Source organism: Pan paniscus, chromosome 13 (genome assembly GCF_029289425.2).
Source record: "Pan paniscus chromosome 13, NHGRI_mPanPan1-v2.0_pri, whole genome shotgun sequence".
In the NCBI taxonomy this organism is placed as follows: Eukaryota; Metazoa; Chordata; class Mammalia; order Primates; family Hominidae; genus Pan; species Pan paniscus.
In genome coordinates this window covers 30,391,524-30,416,672 of record NC_073262.2, presented here as the reverse complement: position 1 = coordinate 30,416,672, position 25,149 = coordinate 30,391,524, and the positions used below count along the sequence as shown (strand labels likewise).

The window sequence follows — 25,149 nt, the reverse complement described above, 5'->3', positions numbered from 1 at the left end:
TTAAGTACTCAACAAATGTTAGATGATAATATCTTTCGTACAGTTGCCAGAGACGTGTCACTGAAACGCAAATATAATTATGTCACTCTTCTATAAAACATGGTTCGCAAGCTCACCATCACCTATTTACTGGATACAAGCCAAAAATATGGGATAGGACATTCTTCTGCTCCCTGACCACCTTTGCAGACTCAAATCAAGCCCATCCTCTTTGCTCATGCCCTGTGTTTCAGACATCTCAGTTGGCTGACAATGCCTGCGCTGTTCACCCTTTCTCCTGGCTTGTACATGCCATCCTCTCAGCCCAGCGTGCCGTGCCCTCACTTGCTGGTGAAATCCATGTTATATGACAACAGTCTCCTCAAAAGTCACCTCTGCCATGAAGTGTCCCCTCACCACCTGCTCCCAGATCTAGTTGTGCCATCCTCTGTACTCTCTCTGTATTGGGTAGAAAGTTCTTTGTGGCACTTGCCACATTTTCATCATATCTTAAATGCACCCCCATTTCCCACTAGACAGCAAGCTCCTCAGGGGCCCAGGCTCTAGCATCCATTTTTTGATCCACAGACCTCAGCCAGAGCCTGCACATAGTAGGTGTGTAATTAATGCAAAATGAACAAATGCTGTAGTTTTCTGCTGACATACCACAGGAAGACCTAGAAAGGACCTGATGACATACTTTTCAATTATTGTACAATGAGAAAATTTTTCTTTTTTTACAATTCAAAGCTCTGATCACCCAGGAATAAAGGTGAAAGAAGCCATCAGTAGAAAAAGAAAATGTGCATTTTTCTTTCATGAATCTGATAACAGCTTCAAAGAGGTGATGCTTGTAATAATAGCAGAATGAACTGAGTTAAGCTCACATGGCAAACTTTGAAACAAAAAAGGACTTAAAAAATGCCAATCTAGTGCTGGGATAGGCATGTAGTCCAGGCCTTTTCTGACAATCTTGATGACCCTGTAAGAGTACAGAGATGATACTTGGTGGAGGGAGCTTGTATAAAAAGACACTGTCATTCTCAACATATATATATATGTCGTTCTCAACATAGATATTATATATATTATATAATATATAATATACTCTATATATATATATATGAAACATTGATGGCATCTCACGAATAACTCCACATTGCCCTGCTAAGCTCATAGGGCACTATGAACCAAACGTAAAGAGGTAAGATTTCTACTGCAAATATTTCAAGGGGTAGGAAGGTCCTCGCGCTCTATTGACATCTGTGATTCTCTAACCCTTGTGACCCCTTGTAAACTCAGAACCAGTGCAGCCTGGAGCACGTCATAATACCTCCTCCATCCCACCACTCTGCTGAAATTTGAGCCAAGCCCCATGTGGTTGCGGATCTTATGTTCACAGGTCCTGAAGGAAATCCAGGAAGCCATTCTTTGATGAAGTCTGCACCCACCCTCACTGAAAGTGAACTGACTGCTGGAATATGAAATCGTCATCATCACAGTTAGTGGGAGGCAAGAGCTGGTGAAAGGAGAGGGATCATGGAGTTAACTGGTGACCTTTCAGTTTCCTCCATTTAGAGGTCTCATTTTATTTCTACTTGTAATATTAAATGGGAAACAGATTTAAATATGAGAGAAACGATGGCATGCCACTTGGAACAACCAGCTGAGCTGTCACCTCTAAATTGCACTTTTCATTTGTGTCCTAAAAATGATCAGGAAGGGTCATGAGGGAAGGCCCGAAACTAGGCCTGAAATCAGAGGATAGAAAGATACTCCCAGAGATCCCTTGAGCCCAGGAATCTCAGCTGCTGTGAGCTAGGATGGTGCCACTGCACTCTAGTCTGAACCATAGAGTGAGACCCTGTCTCTAAAAATGAATGAATGAATGAATAAAGATGACACTCCCAGAGATACAGTATTCCTTATTTTTCACCTTTCTCCCGAAAATGTCTGTATTACCACAAAACATAACTTCAGAGTGAAGTGAAATTATTGATTTCTGCCTGAAACAGCAAAAAAACATGTAGAATATTTTACATGAGAGAATTTGATCATCAGATTGATCTGCCACAACTAAATAAGCATATTCTTAGGATGAGCTTTATATGGAGAGATCATTTTGCAGAATGCCAAACACAGAAGAGGATGCTTAAAAAGCCCCACAAAGTCTCTTAACTCCAGTGGTATCAAGCCAGATACTCAAACCCCATATTCTCAATTCATTATTAAAATATTTTAAATTCATATTGTTCAGAGAGTCAGAATAAGCACATGAAAGTTATATTTCTTCCATTAAAATATTTTAAAAGTCTAGTGGTTTAATAGTAAAAATACAGCGTAAATAGAAATAATTTTTAACCAGTATCTAATCTATAAAATCCACTCATTTGCCAATAGAACGCTTGAAATATAGTAAGTTGATAGCATAATGTTTTGTAGAAAGTTGCATCTTTGTTGAAAGGAAAGATGACATTGAAAAACAGTTAATTTCTGTAAACGCTTTTTCTAGTGATAACTTTATTAACTGGTTTTAGATATTTCTAGATGGAATAACAAAGTTACAGTTCAAGATTCTAAGAAAAATATCAGCCTTATTATAAATTTTGTTTCTTTCTTAAACTTTAAAAATTTAATCTCAAGTATTTATTGGATTGGTTAATAGTCATTCTGTTTGTACCACCTATACCATGGACAGATTTCCCCCCATGTCTCTATTTTATTGATGGGAGCATTTCACAGCCAACCAAATCTCCATTAGTCAGAAGCTCAGGTCTACAATTTTGACCCGTGTAATAATTTTAGGCTTGCAATTTGTGTTGTTATATTTCTTAATCTAGGTCTAAAATATGTGCAGCATTGCTTTTAGAAAGTAAAAAACTGATGGATTGTGCCATCTATGGCAGCATTTGTTCAGCATTTGGTACAAATGGGAGAAAAAAGATACAGAATGCATGGATTGATTTTCAAATTACCTCAATATTTTGAAAACATTTTCACCTGCATGCTGAGAATGCTAAGAATGGCAAGGAAGGCAATTGTGCATTTGCACAGCCTCCACTGCATTCATTTATAAATTACCTCATCACTGACTGAAATTAACACTGATTCTTACAGGCAATTTCTCAATTTCCAATGCTAATTACATTTTTTTTACTTTTAAATTCTGTACCACCTGTTTTGGGCAAGACATCTTAGGCAGCGCGACCGCATTTAATCACAATTTTAATTAACCGCCCTGTAGATGTGAAAAAGAAGCAATTATAATGTAGATGAATGATGATTTTTCTGCATTAAATTGTTTTGTTTCCCTGGTATGTTGATTGTAACACAGCACACAAATACAGTAACTGTACAATTTTTTTCTATTGTAATTTAGTAATTGTTTTTGGAAAACCAGTTTGGGAATGAGTGACTTCATCTGTTTACAAATTGATTGATACTGTTCACTCACTGATTGCTGCGGCGTATATTTTGGTATTGCACAGCCTAGCATAAAATATAATTAGAGATGCACAGGCTTTGCAGCACCATTTTGGAATCTGAAAATCAACTGTAACTGAAGTATGTTTTCCTTGAGCATACTAGTATCAGTTGGGGCTGATGAAATGATAATCAAAACAATGGGCTTTCCAATTCCACCACAGTAGAAACCCTTGGTTTCAATCTGATAGTCTAATATGGTAAGTTTATGAATTACTCTGTACTAGGCCTGGGAGCTGGGGGCTGGCAAGTCTGAAGCTTGCACAACTCACTCAGATCTGTATCACAAGGAGCATACAAGTGAGGTAAAGAAACAATGATGAAAAATAAAGAGTTGCTGCTTTGGAAATGGAAGGATTGTTCCCGACACCCAGGCACAATGCACTGGTGTGCTGTAGCGCTAGCCTATCTCATCTCTACACTATGATACAATAAGATCACATTCATGCTCCTGGCTTGCAGATACAGATCATTAAAGCTGTACCTCATTGCAGATAAATTCAAAGATCGTATTTATATGAAGCAGAGCCTGTTCCTCACTCAGCTAGAAATTGGATGGGGGGGTAGCGGGGGGAAAGAGCCATCATTACCTGTTTATGAAACCTTACGCTAACTGATAGCTAGAAGATCTACACTTAATATTCTCACATGAATTAGAGCCCTTCAGGAATACCCTAGCCTAATGTCACACCCACTCCCAATCTCAGGAACTTTCTCCATTAATACACTGCATTGGTATCGTAGGGCTTGTGTCACCCTCCAATCATCCAATGAGTCGTTCTGAAATGTGCTCACTTGGATGAGTCCTGGGCTAGGCCATTTCTGCCAGCCTGGAAAAAAAGGGGAAAAGGCCATGTAAGCAATTGTGGATGTTCAAAGGAAACTATTTACGAGACCTCTTCATCTCCTGCTTTGCTTCTTTTTACACTCTATTCCTTAGAAGATCCTAAAGTAGAACAGTTCATTAAAAGGTGAGAAGTCATGTTGGTCCTAGCCATGGACTTGTTACAAAACATAACTAGAATTATGACTTCATTTAGAGTAATTTAAAGATAGAATGTTATGAGCTGACAGGACAAAGCAGTTAATACCAAGATAGGGGTTGGGGGTTGGGGAAGGAGGACTATTTGGATGAACTGCTGTTTGTCTCTTCCATAAACAGTTGCTAACAAAGTATTAATAGGAAACCCCAAACTGATGCCAAAATTCACTTTATATATTAAGTAAGACTCTGCCCCATTAATATATTAAAAGCTCTCTTCTTTTCCAGGTTGGAGATTACATGTCTAAATCTTGTTCACACCTATGGGATTGGACAAAATTTTCTCATGAAACTAAGAGAACAGGCCACAGAGTGTCTTGCAATCTACGCTGTTAGCAAGTGTCTTTCTCATGCCTGATGTTATACAAAAACTAGCAATAAAGGCTTATTCTTTCCTAGCCACCCCTACCTGTATCACTCTTTCTGGCTGTGGGAATTATTTGGCATAAGTGAACATGGAGAAAAACTACCACTGAAAAGAAATGGACAATTCATCTCAGTCACTGCTAAGAAAGCACACTTAGGGCAGGTAGGAATGTGGATGTGTTTTACCCCGGAGACTCCATTTCAGATTCTTAGTGCAGTCTCACCGGTTATTAGCAGCAGCAATACTTTTAGGCTGCTGAGTATTTTTCTCTCCTTTGCCACCTTCCTCACCTAACTCGTAACAGCTCTCAAGAAAGATGCTGTTTTATGAATGGAGGTAAAAATAACCTTGAATATCTCAAATTATAGCCTCTTTACATAATGAAAAAGGAGTATTCTGGCAGCAGATTTTTTTTTTCATAAAGTTATTCCAGCAATAATGCTTGTTTGGAAGTTTCTAAAAGTGGTAACATCTGTGCTCCTGCTGGCAGATGCCATCCCACCAACCTTTCTATGGGCGGTTTGTCTTTGAGAGAAAATAAAGTACCTGATCCCAGGCCTTAGTCAGTCTTAGCTCCCTGTATCTTCTCACTCTGACCCACTGCGCGTTCCTTCAAGCAGAGAGCTGCCTCCCATGGCTACCTCCTCAATATAAACTTGCTAACTAATCTCTTAGCAAACACTTGAAGAAAACCTGAAGAGTGGAAAGAGAGGCAGAGGGTGAACAAAAACCCAGCATAGATAAAGCTCAAGACACATTCAACGGGACGCTGGAATCTAAATTTAGTACCAAACTTAAGATTTCTTTAGATAGGCGAGCTGTTGCCTCTGGAACAGGGATTTTCATAACAATTATTTTATTTTTAAGTCTCAATCTTAATTCTTCTGCTATCTCTTAAATAGGGCTCACTTTAACATAAACTCCCTTGATTTTTTTTTTTCTCTCAGTGGTGATGTGCCTACCCTTATAGGTATTCTTATAGGCTTTCTTTTATTACTGAATATCTCTTTAATAATTTGTCATTTTAAAAAGTCTACTCTGACTACACTGAGTACACACAAGGTAACTCTTCCTTAGGAATTTATGTGACAATCCAGTGTTGGAAATAAATAATGACTTTCAACCAATGATCAAAGAAAAATAAATCTTTTATCCTAATAAGACTTTTAAAGACTGGAATCCCATTTTTAAATGGATAACAGCTAAGAGGCTACTGGCAATCTATTTATTTCCAAAGCTGTGTTTTAATGTTGGCTACACAGAAACTGGATGAGCAAATGGACCCTAGGGTCCTCAAAGTTAAAGCTTTTAAAATAAAGTTGGTATGTAGTATTTGAAAACATATTGTTCAGAATTTAAGTTTTAATATCTAGGAATAAACAGAGCATTAAATCAAGCAAAACTGTGACAAGGCCAATATGCACATGGATGATGCCAGCAAGGCATCTTCAGCCCTTTGTTCACAGCTTAACAAAACTGTGCCGTCACACCACTTTAGTTCAACAGTGCCTGTCGAATGGGCATCAGCAGATCAGCCAATGCCTGTCATACACAGAGCTAGAAAACGGTTTGAAAGCAAGGGCTTATTCGACCCCCAAGTCTAGTTGGAAAGTAAGGAGGATTTTAAATCATCTAGTAAAAACACCAGCCCCCTCCCACTCCAAAGTTAGAAGAGACGGGGAAGGATGACAATTTTTTTTTTTAAGACATCAAGGAGAAAAAATGTTCTCAGGCAAAGGAAACACTTTTCATATTTGTTTTCTTTGTAAAAGCAATTATAAAAGTTTTGCAATCATAGAATTTTTCTTAAAGTGACCTTGTTGAGAGTAAAAGTTGAGTATCTTAGACATCTTAAGGTTTTGCCATGTTTTTTGACCTTTTAAACAACTTAATACGTGTTCTCATATTACCAGGATAGTAGGGCATTATTTGACAGAGAACTTGCAAACCCATGTCATTCAAAGGAGTATCTCTTCAAATATAATTTTTGCTACTTGTACTGGCTTTTTGTTAGCCAAAATGCATTAGCTTTTGAATGGACAGTCCCCTGAGCTCTAGTCTCTGTGAACATTTAATCTACTCAGAAGAGAACCCCCAAGAAAACAAACCTGGTAAAGAGAGGGATTGTTCACTTTCCTACAAGTTAACAATTAGAAAAAAAAAAAAAAAAAAAAAAAAAACCAAACCACCTTAATTTCCTCCTATAACACTGATCATGAGATTTGGCTTTCAAGCTTTAATAAGTGCTGGGGAGGTGCCTCAGAACTTTCCTTCCGTTTAATTAAGTGTGCCCACTCCTCTTTAGGCATCCAATCAGATTAAGTGAGAGCAAACCCCCGGAGCAAGGCTGGTGAGCCCTAGTGGTAAGAATTAGCTGAAGGTGTTCTGAATCTCAACCTTTCAAGCTCCTTCAGGATATGGTGCTGCTGAGATCAGTACAGGAGGAGCTGAGATTTCCCGCACACTAAAGTTGAAAAGCTCTCGCTCTCAACCTCCCCCCACCCCTCTGTCTTTCACTCTGCTGCTGTCAGTTTGCTGCCTGTACTTTGGCTGTCTCTTTTCCAGTCTCTACCCTGTGAGTTTCTGGCCTGCCAATTTCAACTTGAAGCTTGACTGGGCTGATTTGATGCAAATACCTCCAGGGAAAACCCTGAAACTGATGAACAGTTATGTCAAGTCGATTTTGCACCATCGGGAAAAGGTAACCTCTGCGAGAAAAAAAACAACAAGGTTAAAGAGACAAGGGCTTTTCACGTGTAATACCTCTGCTGCACATCTCGTTCACTGTTTACCATCCCTCAGAAATTGTAACTGTCAGAATTAGTCCTAATTGCAGATGCGAAAGCTGCCATTATAATAAAAACAGAGGCAGTGCAGGCATTAAATGTAGCAGCCTAATTTGTGAGACTACAGAAAAGGTAGAGTAAATGAATATTTCATTACTTTAATTACCAGGGACTACTCTTTTCTTGCTGTCTTATGATAAGTGTTGCTGTAACTAGCAACAGCAAACATCCACTAAAACATAAAGTGCAATAATCGTCCTGCTGTCAGGATCACCACTTTAAAATACGAGCAGGGAAAAAATATAATGGTTTATCTATTTCTTAGAGATTGCAGAAGTAGAAGATGGAAATTCATTTAATGTCAGGGGGAAAAAACGCACACACAAAGGCACCAGTAAACAGGTTTTAGTCAGAGAATAATGGCTCCGAGAGAGAAGAAAAAAAAAAAAAAAAAGACCAGTTGACCATACATTTGAAATGTTAGCCCTAAAAGAATGCTAGAAAGTGAAAAGTAAGAGGTAATAGTGTTTGGATTTTTTAAGGCAAAATTTTGTCTGTGTTGCACAATGTAATAGCTTGAACATTAGAAAATAAAAAGCGACTGGGGGAAAGACAAGGAAAGCAAGTGGTTTTCAAGTGATTAAGCAAAGGTGGAAAAAGTTCAAGTTGGCAAAAGTTTAGAAGCTCAGTCCAGTTCCATTTAAAAAGACTAGATAAAGCCTGCCAGAAAAAGGACTTTGCCTGCAGTTTCAGAGTACTGATTCATAAGACTTGGGGAGTATCAACGATTACTCACCATTGACACCTTAAAAAATCCTGGGCACCTCTATATAAATGTCAATTTCAGGTAAAGGGGCAAAGTGGAGTGGGAGGTGGCTGGATTGTAGGAGGTGGGAGGTGGGCTGGGAGTGGGGGGTGTGGTTGAGGAGGTTGCTGAGACTGGTTGAAGCCAGCCTGTCTCTGCATTTATCACTCTGTCCCAGAGGAGGTGTTTGTTCAACATAGCAGTTTGACAGCACAAAAACACTGTGGCCAGAAGCCCTATCAAAGAACCTACTGACACGTATCATTTGTGGTCTTGGTTTCACAGGGCAAGGCTACCTCACACTTATCTGCACAAGTATAAAACTCCACACATTTCTAAGTGTTCGGTATGGTTTTAAATCTCCCCCACCCTTTTTTATTCTGTATATTGTAAACACTAGTTTAAAATACCATCTTTATTCAGGACTCCAGAATGCTGTTTTAAAAACCATAATAATTTGCAATCAGTTTAGGATAATCTGTGTTAAGATTGGTAATACTGAAGGAAAATGGGAGAAAACAGTACAAAAGCAGAAAGCTAGTAATTTATCCTAAATAATACACTTAAAGCTTAGATTAATAGGTGTAAGTTTCGTAAGAATCATGTGGCACAGGGAACACATTTCCCCCCTACAATAAATCCTACTAAACAAGAATCTACATTAATTCTTCGCCTCTACTATTTTTGTTTAAGTGTATTTCATTCACAAGCTAGATGACTGTAGTGAAAGTTAAAGAGGAAAATTCTCAGAGTTTGGATCCTAGGGTGCATTTGTGTTTGTGTGCATGTGGGAATGTGTGCACATGGGCTGTATTTAGTTTTCAAATTCCCATCAGCAGAGCAAAGGTGATGGGAAATCTTTAGAGGACAACCATTTTGCTCAGAGATATTTCCCTCTTAATGGGTCTATTTATTATGAAAACACAGCTTACTGAGTTCCTTATATATAAACCTCACCTCTTAAAACTGAGAATTCTCATGATGTGAAACACTTCCATTGATGTGCATGGTGTCTAAAATAGAAACTTAGGTACTTCCAAGAATAGGCAATTGCAATTTCCTTTATTACAGCTACTTGGATATACAAGACAATAAATACTTTCTTAAACTAAGAAACAGTGAAAGCTATATATTACATTTATAGATCACTTGGGCACTGAATTCCTTGAAATTTACTCATCCATTTGAGAGAAAGAAAAAAACCTCAGATTTTATATAGCACAATATTTTAATCTGTTCATCTATTACTGATTATTTCATATTTGGGAGGAGGGGGTGGCTATCATCTTGTCAGGAGTACCTTTCCTTGAGTTATTATAAAAAAATAAGAAACAGTATATAAAGAACAAAAATCACTATGTTGTCTATGGGCAACGTAACTATTAAAGAGAAATCCATTACAGTTTTTTTAATGTAGAATACATTTTAGGAAATCATTAATGACAGTTACCTATTCCCAGGAATGCGGTCATCTACCTCTCTCACCTGAGATTATTTTTAAATGTTCCCACCTTAGTTTATCCTGAAGATTTAAAAGTATACCTTCATATATTTGTGATATATAAAGGTGGCCAACTGACCAGTTCTGTGTTTATTGTTTGATTAAAAGAATATCTTCTTTTACACAGGATTTAAAATTTTAACTTCAAAAGATTCAACTGTAGAATTAGACCTCTTCTAGTTTATAGTAAAGTGTTGTGTGGGTTTAAGATGAAATCATACACAGCAAACAAGAAAAATTTACAACAACTTAAAAATGGATTAGATACAATAGAATATGACATTTAATCCCACAGATTATAGGAAAAGTTATTTGGAGTCTTAATTTTATAGCAGCGTTAAAAAGAAAGAAAGAATGAAAGGTAACCTGAATATGCACACTAACAGCTCCGTATCGTCTTCTAGTTCTAACCACTACTTCAAATCTCAATCCCTGGACCCAGCTCAGTGATAGAACTAAATTTGTAAATAATCATGAATCATTATGATGATTACATTCCTCAATTGAAAAAATGAAAGCAAAGTACAATCAGACCCTTCTTGAAACGTTTGCTCCCCTTACACTCTTAATGTGTCTGTGCTGCCTGCTCTTCCAAAGTCTGGTTTTTAGAAACCCATATTAATTTCTAACCAAGGCTGCAGCAGCCACTGTAAACGTACATGGCTTTATCAGCTCTCATAGTTTCTTGGGTCACAAATGTACCATATCTGATGACACAGTGATCATCTTCCTTCTCCTTTCTCTTTTCAGATCCTCTAACTTTCCTGTCAGAAGCCTGAAAAAATATGCGCAGTTACTGTTGCTGAGGGGAGACAAAGTTTAACTTCTGGGTTGGCAATCGGAGAATAATTCATGAGCAGATTTCTAGCAAATGATATGATTTGCTAAATTTTGGTCTTTGATTTATATTTATGTACTCCTGCTACTGCTAAGGTTTTGCCAACCTCAATTAGATCATGAATGAGATCATTTTAATTCAGCCCCCAAACTGTGACCTGACCATGGTCTGAAAGTGTTCAAAAAGTAATTTTAAGCCTCCCTTTGATTTGAAAAGGAATACTGCATGCTTGGTCGTTCATACAAATAACATAAAACTTAATTATTGGATGATTTGGCAGAGGACCTTCTTGCCAAACAACAGTCAATGCCAGCTACTGTGATGCTGGCGCTGCCCGGGCCCCCGAGCCCACAGCCTCCTTGTATACGGGCGTTTGTTCATTGTGTCTCAGGGCAAGATGCTTTCAAATAGGATTCACGGATCTGGGAGGCAGGGTGCAACTCGAAGGGTGTACCATATTTATAACTCCAGTTTAAAAATGCTGTCTCACCTAGAAGGGAAGTAGATCTGCGCTGTCAAATCACCAGGAGGCTGTGACAAAGGGAGCTTGCAGCCTGACACACGGTGTAACAACATAGCAAACACCTTTAATTCCGTCATGTCTCATACCCTTTACTTTCTCACACATTTGTGGCTGCTCGAATGTTGACACCTACACTCTTTTTCGAAACTAAATAAGGCAATCTTATTTAAGCCCAAATGCAACACCTGTAAAGTTATTCTTGTGCCCAGCAAAAAATAACCATTAACTCCTTCCTCATAAATGCCTCTCTGCTTGCTTTGGAAAGTCTCAAGTTGGTAACGGCCAGCCTGAGGCCCTGACTCTGAGGTTCACATGACCTCCCAGGTTTGGACAGATAGGCAGTACTTCCCCCTTGAAAAGATGCGAAGGCTGAGATCATATCACTGTCCGAACTGGCCTCTCATAGCTTTTCAAGTTGAAGCCCCTTTCTTCATCACAAACTTCTGGTGTCTTTTATAGGAAGGAGAGAGGCCCCAGCTGCTTCATTCCCTCTAGCTACCGTAGTCTAATATTTTAAAAGCTAGAAATGAAAATAGCTTTTCTAAAGATATTTCCTGGAATTTTTAATGTGCTGCCTTGATTCCTTTTTTCTATCTTTTTTTTTTTCCCTTGCCAATTATAAACCACCATTTGGAGGGCTTATGAGCAATGTAAGTCCACCTCATCTAATTAAACCACATTGTTTTAAAAGCTTGAACAGTTTTCATGCCTATAAGACTTGTCTGAATAATAAACTGCCAGAGCCAGAATTCTGAGTGTCTTTGGAGAGCCAGGATTTTATCTGCTGAGCGCAAGGGGCCAGGCACTCAAAGAGTTAAAGAGTGTTCCCGCATTGCTGGGTAGGTTAATATCACAGCTGCCTGGTAAAGCATTATCCCCGTACCTCACTTAACAAAAGCCTCCTTTTGCAAACAGACTCCCACTTTCCCCGCAAGTGTCCAAAGGTGTTTACTGAAGTAAATCTGCCTAAATCCTTCATTGCTTGGGTCATGGGGGTGGATAGGAGGGGTGGAAGGTGTAGGGATAATCTCTTTTTGTAAATTCTGTAAATCTTCTGGGAAAAAGAAAAAAAAATCAGGAATCTGTGTCACATGTTCGCACAACTTCTAATATATCCGTTAGTTTTGCTCTTATAAGTGAAATCTTCCACAAGGGCTATTGGAAAAGCCCCCGTTTCAAATCATTCACTCTGCTGTTGGAAGAGATTGCACTTCCAAAGTTTGTGTGTGTGTTTGTATGTGTGAATGTGTGTGTGTGTGGTGCATGTGTGTGAGCGCATTGTATCCTTAATCTAATTGTTGGGAGAAAATTACTGGTATCTCAAAAGTGGTTTCAGAAAGGGGAAGAAAAAGACAAGACAGTCTAGGAGCAAGATAATGTCGCTGAAAAGTTGTCACGAGAGGTTTCTGCTCTTGCTGTGGTCTCATTCCAATACCATTAACTGCATGTTACTTTTGCATGTTGAAAATGGTGGCAAATAACACAGTAAAACCTGACAGGTCTGCCTGCGAGGGTTTAAACAGTTCCCAGGAAGGAGGCCTTTAGGCACAAACTTTCTCTCACAAGAGAACGTGAATACCACCAACCCCTCCCCTACAAATCCTGAAGCATCCAGTTTGAGATACAAAAAGGCTGTCATCTCACAAATGTTAAACATACTAAAAAAATCTGAAAAAAAAGTATGGAGAAGGTGTGAAAAACGTGGCACTTTACAGCCCTCAAAGCTTTTTAAAATAGCACAACTTTTCCCCCTAAAATTCTTTTCAGAGAATTTTTTTTTTCCTTTTTGGCTCATTTGAGAGTTTCTTCTTGGCTTTTTTCCCCTTTCATTTGAAAATATGAATTATCATAAAAAGTCAGGGGGAAAAATGGGAAAGTCTTTTCCAGTTTTCCTGAGGATTTATCAGTGTGTTCAGGCTGGGTGTGAGGACCCGTCACTGAAACCAGACCAGGGGCCCAGTCTCCAGCTCGCCCGTCCCTCCCACCCCCAGGGCCCTCACCTCTCTGGTCCGCTGGTAAACAATCAGATTTATTAAAGCCAAATCGTAGGCAGCACTTAAGGGCGGGAAGTCCACACACCTGACCCCAAATCTAACAGGCTTCTGGGGGAGAATTCGATCCCCTCCTGACACTTTTTACCTCAAGTGTTGAGCGGGTGGCCATGAATAGTACAGACATGCCATCTTGTAACACTATATGCCTGTCAGGAGGGACAGGGCCTGGTGGAGCATCAGCTATATAAGGCTGGTAACTAGGGGAAGCCCAACAAACAGCCACAAACACCTAAGTTATTTTACTCAGCTACTACCCTGTGCCTCTCTCTCTCTCTCTCTCTCTCTCTCTCTTTCTTTTCATCTTGGCTTTCTGTGGCAGAATGCAAATGGAGCCTGCCGGCGGTGAAAGGGCTGAATTGTGATTAAGAAGAAGAAGAGCTCCTTTCTTTGTTCTCCCCTCAGGGGATGTTTACTGGGAGAGACACAGCGGATCAGATATGAAAGGCATTCAGGTCAGCATTGATGTGAACGAAAGTGAAATCATACCTAAGGCATTCAAAAGACCGCCGTGTCAGGGGTTCAGCTAACGGTGCAGCTACTGTGTGTGTGTGTGTCTTCCCGGAGAGGCAAAAATCTTTTCACAGACTGGCAATTTTTTTCCCCTCTCTAATTTACTACAAAATTATAAAAGTTTTTCCCCCATTTGCCTCCCACCAGATGACACAAGAGTTGGTATTTTCTGTCTTCATGGACCACACGCGAAATCAGACCAACTTCTAATAACTGTTGTTTCCTAAATGAACCAGCAAGGCACCATCTGAACTGTGATTTTCTTTTAAACAGGTGTATTCATGTGGGCTACATATATGCATAATATGTAGGAGAGAACGGAAAGAAGAGAAAAGCCAAAAGATACACGCATGGATGGCTTTTCTTCTTACCTCCTCAGAGGAAACACAAGACAAAACACACACATGCACATACACAGCATAAAAACACTACAGAACACCTTAAAACGAAATCCTTTATTTACTTTGTAACTACTAGTTACACTTTTCCTGAGAGCTTTCACTCTGACATGACTGTCACCCAAGATAAAAGTATTTGGCACATAGCTATGAAGGCAAAGGCTTCCATGGAGCCTACTGATTATTATCGTTTTCCTTTTAAAAACTGCTTGATGAAGAAACACTTGGATCTTACTTTTTAAAAGTTTACCCTCCCCACAGCCCAAATAGTCATTCAATAGATTTTCCAAGTGGTAAGCTGATGCTGTTGGCATAAACAGAGCTATGTAAATATATACAAAATTCACAAATCACAGCAAACATACAAATAATGAGGAGGTGCCTGGATGTTTCAAGGCTTAAAAATGAAAAGGAAAATTACATTTCATCTTCTGATTGCTAAAGACAGAAAAGAAATAAAGAGGGGGAATAGGGCTATATTTATTGGTTTAAATCATCCTTCCCTCTGCTCTGAATTATTTTTTTCAACCTTCACATCTTGGCTAAAAAGCATATTTGGGCTTATGTTAACATCTGCTTTTGTGGTGACATTTAATTCTGTATATTTTCAACTAGTGTTTCTGCATCACAGATTTTCCTCCTTTATCTCTTTGCTCTGAAAAGACAACCAAAGAGCAATCAAAAAGGTGTCTGACTTGGCCATTCAGACAATTGCCCCCTTGTGGGAATGCGGGAATGAATGGTACAGTGGACACCCCAGCACCATTGACGTTATAAACATGTAAATGAAACACATTAGGGCAGACAATCAATTGTCTGTGAGCATTGCAAACCTGCACTCCCTCTCTCTGTGACAGGCACAAAATAGTGTCTACCTTGGGAAGCCACGGTGCTGAGAGGAAAAGGACAAAGAATTTCCTTTCACACAGAAGAAAATGCACCTTAAAAGCCTTGGAAGAATGCAGATGACAAAAACTGTTGCAAGGAAAAGAATCTCCCACATCTTAGAATAAACGCGGCACTGCTAGAGAGGCTAGTAACGCCCTCCTTTCCTACCTTCAGGGTAGACACACATTTTTCCCAGGAAATATTCTTAATATGGCATCAAGGTCTTTAATAACCTCTTGGAATTTTCTTTAAGCAAATTAAGAAGGAAGGGAAACACTGAAACCTATGACATAGCAGTTGAGCAGGGAACTTTAATCTTGGTTTTACCCTATTTGAAAACAAATGGTGGAAGACGTGAATTTATTTGTATCTGGTAACAGAGAAACAATGTAAAGTTTAAAATCCTCAGCCCACCCTTAGTCCTGGTGGACTGTCACTCTATGGACACCAGCAGCCTACTGGCTCTGCTACGAAGGAAAGCATGTTTCTACCCCAATTGGCTTAGTTTTTCCAGACCAAAATAAAACAAATAGATCAGCCTAGATACATAGCCCCCAGCCTTGTGTGTGTGCAGCGTGACAAAACTTGCAGAAGATCTCCACAGAGAAAAAAGGATGGAGATGGATATCTTTGGAGCGCCCTCAGAACTGGTACCTGCCACACAACCTGCCCGAGTGCTTTGAAAGTCAGCAAAACAGGCTCCCTAGAAGCTCATCAACTTTACGAAGAAAGCTACTTGCCAAAGATTTCCACACTTTGCAAAGATAACCAAGTCTGGACTGACAGTGATCCGAAGGAAACTTCCTTGTCTAAGTGTGTGTGACTCTCGTTGCCCCATCCCAACTTCACCTCTCAGGGAGGAGAGCTAGGAGGCACCTCCTGGAGAAGGGGTTGACTGCATTTTCTTTCCTTTTCATTTAAGCATCTCTGAAACGGGAGCAACTTCTCCGTCCCTCATTGCCTCTAACCATCACTACCAGCACCTCCACTCCTTTAAGGAAGTGGTAAAGAGTGAGGGCTTATTTTAAACGGGGATAATCATTTCTGCTCTTCTGATTGTTTCTCCTCTAGGATCCAAAGCCCTGAGAACATTCAACTTGATCCCTGTTCTTTGCCACTGAAGTTCAGAGACCAAAGGCATTTGTAAAAAGCTCCCCTTCTCCTTCACACTGTCCCCAACCCTTTAGTGGAAACTCTGGAGAAAAATCAAATTTAACTTTTCCTTTCTTCTCCTATTTCCCTTTTCTCTCCTCCTAATTCAGTTTTTCTTTAAAAGACAACTTCATTTCTTTCTCTGAAACAAGCAGTTTCCGGATTTGATTTTTGCTACAACGCGCATGTCTCTGTGAGATTTTTCAGAGGCTGATGCTGGAAGGTGGCGGGATGGGGAGGCAGACCCTCTTCCCGGGCTCCGTGGGAGGCAGGAGGGAAGCAGGAGCATCCCAGGACCCGCTGCCCGAATCAGGGGCAAAAGCAACAAACTTTGCAAGTTACAAACGGGCCGCACCGGTGGCAAGCAGCAGCAGGGCATCTCCCGCTCCGAGTGCTCATTTCTGACTCCAAGGCTGTGTGGAGATAGTGGGGTATAATCAGGGGAAAGAAAAAGGGGGGCTGGGTTTTCCCCCTCCTCTCCAGCGTCAGTGAAAGTGTTACAAAGTGAGTCAGGCGACTGAGGATCATCTGACTGAACTTTCTTGAAACCGACACACATTCTTGTCTGCGGGCAACTCGCTTTTTGCCTCCTTCCCCCTCACCCCACTCCCTCTTTCCTCCTGCACATCTTATTTTCTGGGAAGAGATTTCATCCTTTCCATGTGGGGGAAAGGAGACTGACTGCCCGCTATGGGTTAACTTGGCCCTGGCACTGCCTCTGCCAGGCATCTTGCTAGCCTGAGAATCTGGAAGGTTGTATTTCAGATACTTGTTTCTCTCTTTGTACATTTATTTTTCTTCAACTGCCTCCTTCTCCTTTGCTTTTTATTAAATGTACATAGCATTGTCTTCTAACTCACGTTCTTGACCAGCCTTTAAAACACACACACTGCTTTACACGTTTTATCTCCTTGTCGCCTTAGTCTATATATACACTGTTGACTTCATTAAAATTATATAAAGTGCCATTCTAGGTTCCTGGATGACCATCTTTTTTTCCCTTCCAGCTTCTACTTCTACGATTATTATTGCCATTATTTCTTTCCAGGAATTTCTATATGATTTTGATAAGCATCATCATATTTAGTGTTATCAGCAAAGACACAAGCTCAAAAGTGACATCTTTTCCATGAATCCAGGAAAGAAGAATAATCCACTCAGTTCAGATAAATCCTAGCAATTCCCAAAGGGAAAGGCATTGGATATGTGTTTGATGAGAAAGAAAATGAAAAAGGGGTGGGGTGGTAGTACTCTTCTACCTGCTTCTCAAAACCAGAACATTGCTCAGTCAGATTAAACCCAGTGAAAAACACAAGTAACCAGTATACAGCATGTTTTCCCACAGCTTATTTGGAAAAAAAGACAGGTAACAGTCAAAGTTAGAGAAGCTGTAAGCAATGGACAGGCTTGATATTAAGTGTGCAGGATCTGGGCTAAATGCCTTAAAATGTGCAATTCAACTTTCCACTTCTGAATGTGGAGGCTTCTCCCAAGTTAGTGGCTGGGTGGAGGGGAAATACTTGCAGTGTCCATGACTGCGGACATCTCTGGCACTCCATTCCACCTGCGAAGCGCCCAACGGGCCTCCCTCTCTGCCAAGTCTCCTAGGGGTTCCCAGGAAGCCAGGATCCCTCTATTTCCTTAGACCTGGGCTCTGGCCTGACCTCACTGCTAGGGCCAGGCTGGTCAACGGTGGCAAAATCCCGAAGGAGGTGGAAGGAGGAAGGCAAGAAGAAATGCACACTTTAAATAGTCTTCCCTGCAAAAGAACACTTCTGGGAGCCTTGTTTTAAATCTCATTCTCTTTTTCTCTCAAAAAAAAAAAAAAATGACTGTTTAACAGAAGAGGGAAAAAAGCCTCCTTGACACAAAGCTTTTGTTATCCAGTTGATCAGCAACGTGCTTTAGATACTTGTAAGAGGGGGAAAAAAGCCCCACAACAGACATTGATTTTAGAAAATCAATAACCAACATTTAATAAAAGGAACAGAGGAAACACAAGAGAGGAGAGGGGGACATTAGGTGTAATTTTAGTGTCTACTAAATTACTCAGAGATGGGGAAGGGGAGGTCTCCTGTGTAAGGACCACCTTAAATAATGCCAGACACCAGAGTGAAAAAAAAATTAAATTAAGAGAGAGAGAGAGGGAGAAAGAGAGAGGGAGAGACTTAAAAAGAAGCAGCCTGAACTGAATCTTGGGGAAGCAGCTCGGAATATATTATTGTACTTGTTTTTCTGTAATACTAAGCCAAGCAAATAGATCAAAGACAGCACAAAGGGGAAAGGCAGGATAACGTAACGAACAGTTTCTGACTAAAATTCCTCTATCACTCCCCCATATGGCTCGACACCTCCACCACAACAAGCAAAAGACACACACACGCACACACACGCGTACACACACACACAAAACCTAGAGAGAGAGAGAGAGAGAGAGAGAGAGAGAAAAGCATCATTTGTCTCTAATCAAAATTCTCTCGTCTTTGTGTTTTGCTCCTTCCAGCACCTCACACTGCGCCCCCAGCCGCCCCCTCCCCGCGCCGCACAGCTCTGGGGCAGGCCGGGGGCGCGCACAATTGTCTTCTCTAGAGGAAAGTTGCTCCAAGTGGGCCCGGGCGGTCCCCGCGAGGCGCGGGCTGGGGCTGCGGAGGCCGGGAGGCCGGGTGGGCGCTGCGTCCCAGCGCCTGCCTCGGGAGCGTCTACGCGGCCCCGCGCCGGGTGATCGGGCTGAGAGCGAGGGGAGCGAGAAGTTTCCTTTCCGAGTCTGGGCTGGCGCTCGTTCGCTTGTTTGTTTTCGGGGGTTGGTTTCTTTCTTTTTAAACTCAGTTATCCTCCGTCAGCTCCCCCACCCCCCCCCCCCGGCACCCTCGCTAGTCCCCAGCCCTCTCCCCTCCCCCAGGCGCCTTCCGCGCTCTTGCCAATCACTTTTCTCTTTTATTCCCACGATTTTGTTTGGGGTAATACCTAGGGGGTCTCTCTCTCACTCTCTTCCTCTCTCTCTGTTTCTCTCTGTCCCCCCGCGTCCCTTCTCTGGCTGTCTCCAAAACGGACCTACCGAACTGTCACCCCCCCCTTTAATATCCCACCTCTGATCTGCGTGTGCCCCTCGAACCCCCATCTCCTTTCTCCTTCCTCCTTCCTGACTCAGCCTGGATAACGGGCTCCTCCAGACCATGTAGAAACTGCCGGGAAAAGTCTCGCTGCGCCCTGCGACTCCTTCAGTCCCCGGCCTGGGGGCCAGAGCCTGCTGGAGAGGAGTCATCCGTCCCCGAGCCATCATCGACCCCACCGGACCCCGCGCGGGGCCGGCCGACTCCCTCCCACCCCGTGGTCTGGGCGCGATGGGCCGGGCCCCGCTGCCCGCGGACCGTTACTTGGCGCACCGAGAAGCGGCCGGGCGACTCCGGCAAGAAACTTTAAGCCTCGCTGAGGCGCAGCCCCGGTTCCCCTCTCCTGCCTTCGCAGTCTCTCTGCCACCCCCGCCCCCGCCCCGGGATCCTGCGCGATCCAGCGCCTGGGCCCCCGCCCTGCCCCAGCCGGACGCTCCCGAAGCCCGGCCGGAGACCCGGCGGGCCGGGCGCGAGCGGAGCGGGAGGCGGAGGCGGAGGGAGGGCGGAGGCAGGGGCTCGAGGGGGGCAGCGGGGCTGGGGGCGCGGGGCCCCGGCCGGACCCCCGCGCTCGGACCCCCGGGTGCCTGACGCTCACTTTGCCCGGCACTTCCCCAACTCCCCCCGGTCCAGCCGCCGCGCGCGCCGGGCTCCGGCGCCGGCCGCGGAGGGAGGCTCGCCCTAGAGCCCTGGGCGCCGCCGCCGCCGCCGCCTCGGTTCCTTTTCCCTTTCCCCCTCCTTCTCCCTGGGTCTCGAGCCGCGGAGTGGCCCGGAAAAGTTTGGTTCGGGCCGCTTCTTACCGTTTTTCCTCCTGGGATTCGCTTGTTTGCGCCTCTTGCACCGGGGGCCATCCGCCATGATCGGCTGCTTCATTGATAAGAGCGGATCAGATGGCAGTTCGCATGGACTCGGCGCCCTGCTTCGGCAGCACGCAGGCTCGATCTAGCAACCAAACACAGCGACAATGTGGGCATCGCCCGCGCCCATTGAAACGCGCGCGGGCCGCCCAGGGGAGCCGGGCCAGGGCCCCGGCGAGCACCCATCCGCGCCCCCCAACGCCAAAGCGAAACTTCGGCGGCCCCCTCCCCGCCCCCCACCCCCAGCCTTGGCCCCGAGGCGCTTTGTGTTTGTTACTGTTTGGTGTGTTGCACCCGCGAGGGGATCAGAGAGACAAGAATTACATCTTCAAAATGAGTCATAACTCCTGACCGTATGAGGGAATGCACACGGCGGTACAGTAAGACCGCTTGACTCAGGGCTAGGCGGACCCTTTCCTTCGAAAAGTCCTCAGCCCCCGGCTCGGGAACTTGGGGTGAGGCGAGGTTTTCTTTTCGCTCTCATCTTTTCTCATCCCCCCACCCCCCAATTCCCAGAGGAAACAAACAAACAAACAACGCGAAACAGCCCCTGGATGAAGCACACTCGGGCAAATTGATAATAGTAATTATAGGAAGCCCACTCGCCCAGCGCCCCCTCCCCTCCCCTTTTGGAGTTTATCGAGGCACTGTCTCTTCCTCCCCCCACCCTCGCCCCCAAATTAAGATTTCCCGTTTTACGCCGCAATGATAAATATAATTATAAGCCTCTTTGGACACTGTCCTTTACCCCACCCCCCCTCGCCACTTTGACAATATTTACTTAAGTATTTCCCCCCACCTCACTCACACACATGCTCCCCCACACTGGTTCCCTTAAATAGTTCCAGTAGAATTTTTTTTTTTCCCTTAAGAAAGGAAAGAGAAAGTCCAACCACTACGGCAATACTTTTAAGCTCTACTAAATGATCGTATCCTTTCTGGCTTCGAAACTTTTGTACCTAAAAATCGAGAGAGGCGCTGCATTTTTTCAGTTGAAACTGTCAAAACTTGGAGAAGGGGGACCTCGGAGGCAGGCAGGAGAGGAGGAGAATCCTGAAAACTCGGTGGAGGTTGGGAAGATGCTGTGCCTCGAGGATTAGTTTAAACAGGGGGCTATAAAAGATGTAACAGATGCAAACTGTAACACAAGGGCCATTAACCCTTTCTCTGCCGGGCACACTCAGTCCCCACGCCCCACACCTATTGTCTCCTGTGCTAGAAGCTTTGCAGAAAACCTGGAAAGTGAGTATCAGTTTCCACACATTTGCTGAGAGGGGTGAAGGGAGGGGGGCAGAGAGAAGGGGAAGTGGATATTTTAGAAAGCACCTTAAATTTACCTAGGCATACATAGTAGGAGACTTTTAAGTTTGACATATTTTATCATTTCTTTCCTTGTCCTATTGATTTGAAATTGTTAGGGGAAATCCTGAAATAAAGAAATGGTCACACAAGTGTCTGGGATAAAACAGCTGGCCTGTCTATATTCATCCTGAGACACACGACTGCATATAAATACATGTTTAATAAAGTAAGTTGCTAGTTTTATGGGCATGTGTGTGTGTGAGAGAGAGAGACAGGGCATTTGTGCTGTAAACTTTATCTTTGCCTGTTACTCCTAAGTCTGGAGTTAGTAATCTTGCCTTCATCATTACAGGGGGAGCATGTAAAATATATCAGTAGGTGGGAGATAAACACATTCATGTTAGCCGGGCTCATCACTGTTCCTGGGAACTCCTGCTATCTCTCTCTCGACTTTTCAGTGCCAAAGTATGGAATGGGATATATGTGCGTATGTGTCTTCTATTAAATCCATGTCTATATTACTTTGCCACTAAAAATACAATTTTAAAAGTTATCCTAATTTAAAACCCTGATATCCTGACAGCAGTTTTCTTCCCAGCTGTAGTGCCCCCCCCCCTCCACTTTGGTAAACGACTCAAGTTCCATGAGGACTTTCACTTCTTTATTTATAATCACAGAAGTGAGGTGTTACTTCACACACATACACACACAAAGAATGAAATAAAGAAATGAAACTCGCTAAGCAGACAAAAACAGACAACTTTCTGCTTAGAAAACAGCCTTCTCGGTGGGAGAGGATGAACTGCCATGTCTAAGAGAAAGACTTGCCCCCGAATTTGTAGGTCTGTAACTGACCAAGTTTTGTAATTATTAACAGGTATTTGCCAAGTCCTAATTGCTGAATATAATGAATTGGAACTAGACACGAAAATAGAGCAGGACCTCTCCCCTTGATGAGTTTTTATTCCAGCCATATAATTCTCAATAAAACTTTTCCTGGGCTGGATAGCAAAGGACACCTTTGGTTACCTGAATGGACAGGTACAGGGGAAATTATTTGGGGGAGGGAAAAAGGAGAGAAAAGCAAGGAGAGAGAGTGTGAGTGTAAGAGAAAGCGAAGAAGCCACTCTTGAGAAAAGCTTGCCATAAAGGAGCTAAACCCACCTGAAATTCCTACCCACGGACACCCCTTCTCACTTCAGACTCACATCCCCACTCAAAATGAGAAAATTAGAAAAGGAGGATGGAGGACGAGCACACCAAAAAGGGATAAAAAGAGAGAAAAGGGGAGGAAAAAAAAACCTACCTGCGAAGTCTTGTTTGTAGTTTTGGCCAGAAATGGTGAGAAGAAAAAGCATGAAGAAGCCGCGAAGTGTGGGGGAGAAAAAGGTGGAAGCGAAGAAACAGCTCCCGGAGCAAACTGTACAAAAACCTCGCCAAGAGTGTCGGGAGGCAGGACCGTTATTCCTGCAGAGCAGGTTAGAACTGATCTCTTTCGGCCACTCCAGGAAACACAAACCTGGGGACGGACTGACGTGTTACGCCTCTTCTAATGACATTTTTTTCTTTTTCTTTTCTGTAGGAGAGAGACGAGAGACCCTGAAACACGCGCCACCTATCTTTGTGGGGAGGGATAATTGAAGCGCCCTGAGCGTGAGCATCATGTGAAAACGTGATCGCCAAGTTTCTCTCTGGGAAAGGATCTGGGATAGATTATACCTTGAAGTCTCCGCAAACGCTTTAGTGGAAGAAATGAAATTCCACCTCCCTCCCTTCCTCCTCTCCCTCCCTTTCGCCTTCGCCTCCTTCCCCCCTCCCTCCCTTCTCCCCCCCCTCCACCCCCCCCCCTCCCCGCCCGTCAAGCCTTTGGCATCATTATCCTCATCACTAAATCCTACAGAGTACAGGGCGGAAAACGGTGCACACCATTCACAGAACTGGAGAACTCCAAGGGGCGAAAGTTAAAGGGAAAGATCCTGGGTCCTCAATCCAGATAGTCTCTTCTTATACAGATATCTCTAATGACCAGATTTGAGATGCACATCAAATTGTGTAGGTATCTCAGTACAGCTTCTGGAACAAAGTTCTCTGCCCTTTCTCTTATTATTATTTTTTTCTTTTTAGGTACCAGAGCCAGAAAAAAATTGCTGCATGGGAGCTGCATCTTAGGGCATGTGTATTAGGGTGTGTGCATGATGAATTTCTGGACTGGATCCCAATATTAAAAAGTAGTTTGGCATTTTAATAAAGGGTCTCTAAGTAAATTAACATAGAACACTCGGTTGGCCGATCTCTGAATCTCTCTACACCTCGGGGAGACCTCACTACAAAGTAAGGGAGAGTGTGTAGGGAGGCAGGAGGAGAAACGAGAAAGGCCATAGAGAAACTTAGCAGGGAAGGGAGAGCATGATATTAAACGGCATGGGGTCTAAGTTTTGGAGTATATATTTTTTGATATTACAATTAAAGTAAAATTAAAAAGAAAAGACTCCACCTTTGCTCTGAAGGGATTGGTTATGCAAATATGGAAGGGATTTCCTGGAGAATACAGCTTTCTACTGTATGGTTAATTAAATAATCACTCAAAAGCTTCCAACGTGACGCTTCTGTCGTAATCCAATCAGGTTACATAGGTCCTAAACAAGAAAGATATTTTCCACATCTGGAAGTCAGCAATTTAGCAAGTACTGCACATTATTAACCAATTCAGAGCCCACTTCCCAGGGGAATTTTTTTGAAGTTTAAGTGTTCTTAACCAATGCTCTGCTGTTTTGTTAATCAAAAAGCTGGTTTACACTGCACATAATTGGAACTAATATAGAAGTAAATAAAGACAGCCAAATTTGAGGATGCTGAGCACAGGCATTTATCGGAAAAGGAAGAAATCTCCTATCCTCGGATGGTTCAGGCTCAATTTCTTAAATAACTGTGAGACTTTTTTTTTTTCCTAAAGAGTGAAAGTGCTTGAGAACCTCAGAGCACAAATAAACTTCTAGCCTCACAGCATTTAGGATTCTTCGGAAAGGTAAAGGTGGAGGTGTTAAGAGGACCAGAGAGCTGCCTCACACCAATTTTTAAGCTTTAATGTTGTTAAATATGTTACACCCTCCTGTTTCCAGTCTGATGAAATCTGAAACAAATAATACCCTGATCCAACACTATATTAAGATAAACTGCTTTGAACTGTGCTTTGAATGTGTGCCTAAAGCAAGACTTTGAATGCAAGAGTCACTGGCAATTGCACTCAAAGGAGGGACAAGCCACCACATGGGTTGCCACATCCACACTCCCAGAGGTATACGTCTTTGTATCTTGTATTTTTTTTTTTTTGCGGGGTGGGGTGGGGTGGGGGTGGTTAATAGCTACCTAGCACGACCACAGCTAGATCTTGTTCTAGGATGCAAGAAAGTAGATTTTCACAGTTGGTTACTCACCTCTTTCCTAATTTAAGTATTTATTATAATGAAAATAGCTGCTGGATAAATTAACTCTCTCCCCCCACCCCATCACAGATAAAGTGTCTATAGAAGAAAGGCATTCAGGATCTTCAGCTTAAA

At 42.6% G+C, this 25,149-nt stretch overlaps 2 protein-coding genes across 7 annotated transcripts in view; one reads left to right on the top strand and one right to left on the bottom strand.

Annotated features, from left to right (window-relative positions):
• Positions 1–23,179, bottom strand: part of ZEB2 (zinc finger E-box binding homeobox 2) — a 132,298-nt gene extending 109,119 nt beyond the window's left edge. For 2 of the 6 annotated variants that reach the window (XM_008976438.5, XM_063595145.1), the window contains exons 1-2: positions 22,899–23,179; positions 20,234–20,375 (exon numbers count right to left, since the gene is read on the bottom strand). In XM_008976438.5, the coding sequence (XP_008974686.1) occupies positions 20,234–20,306 (73 nt within the window). In that variant the 5' untranslated portion in view covers positions 20,307–20,375; positions 22,899–23,179. Of the gene's footprint in view, positions 1–20,233; positions 20,376–20,567; positions 20,751–21,249; positions 21,389–22,898 lie in introns of those variants that run through there. The other 4 variants (XM_008976439.6, XM_055108470.2, XM_063595144.1 and 1 more) reach the window with 4 other exon arrangements.
• LOC129397251 (pleckstrin homology domain-containing family H member 3-like) lies at positions 18,746–20,217 on the top strand. Its single transcript, XM_055108471.2, has 2 exons — positions 18,746–19,126; positions 19,475–20,217. The coding sequence occupies exon 2, from the start codon at positions 19,668–19,670 to the stop codon at positions 20,022–20,024; it is 357 nt and encodes a 118-aa protein (XP_054964446.1). The 5' UTR covers positions 18,746–19,126; positions 19,475–19,667; the 3' UTR covers positions 20,025–20,217.
• Positions 23,180–25,149: the final 1,970 nt, after the last annotated feature.

What these genes read in the sequence shown, in the direction of transcription:
- LOC129397251 (XM_055108471.2), top strand. Translation starts at nt 19,668, where the DNA reads ATGGGCCGGGCCCCGCTGCCCGCGGACCGTTACTTGGCGCACCGAGAA.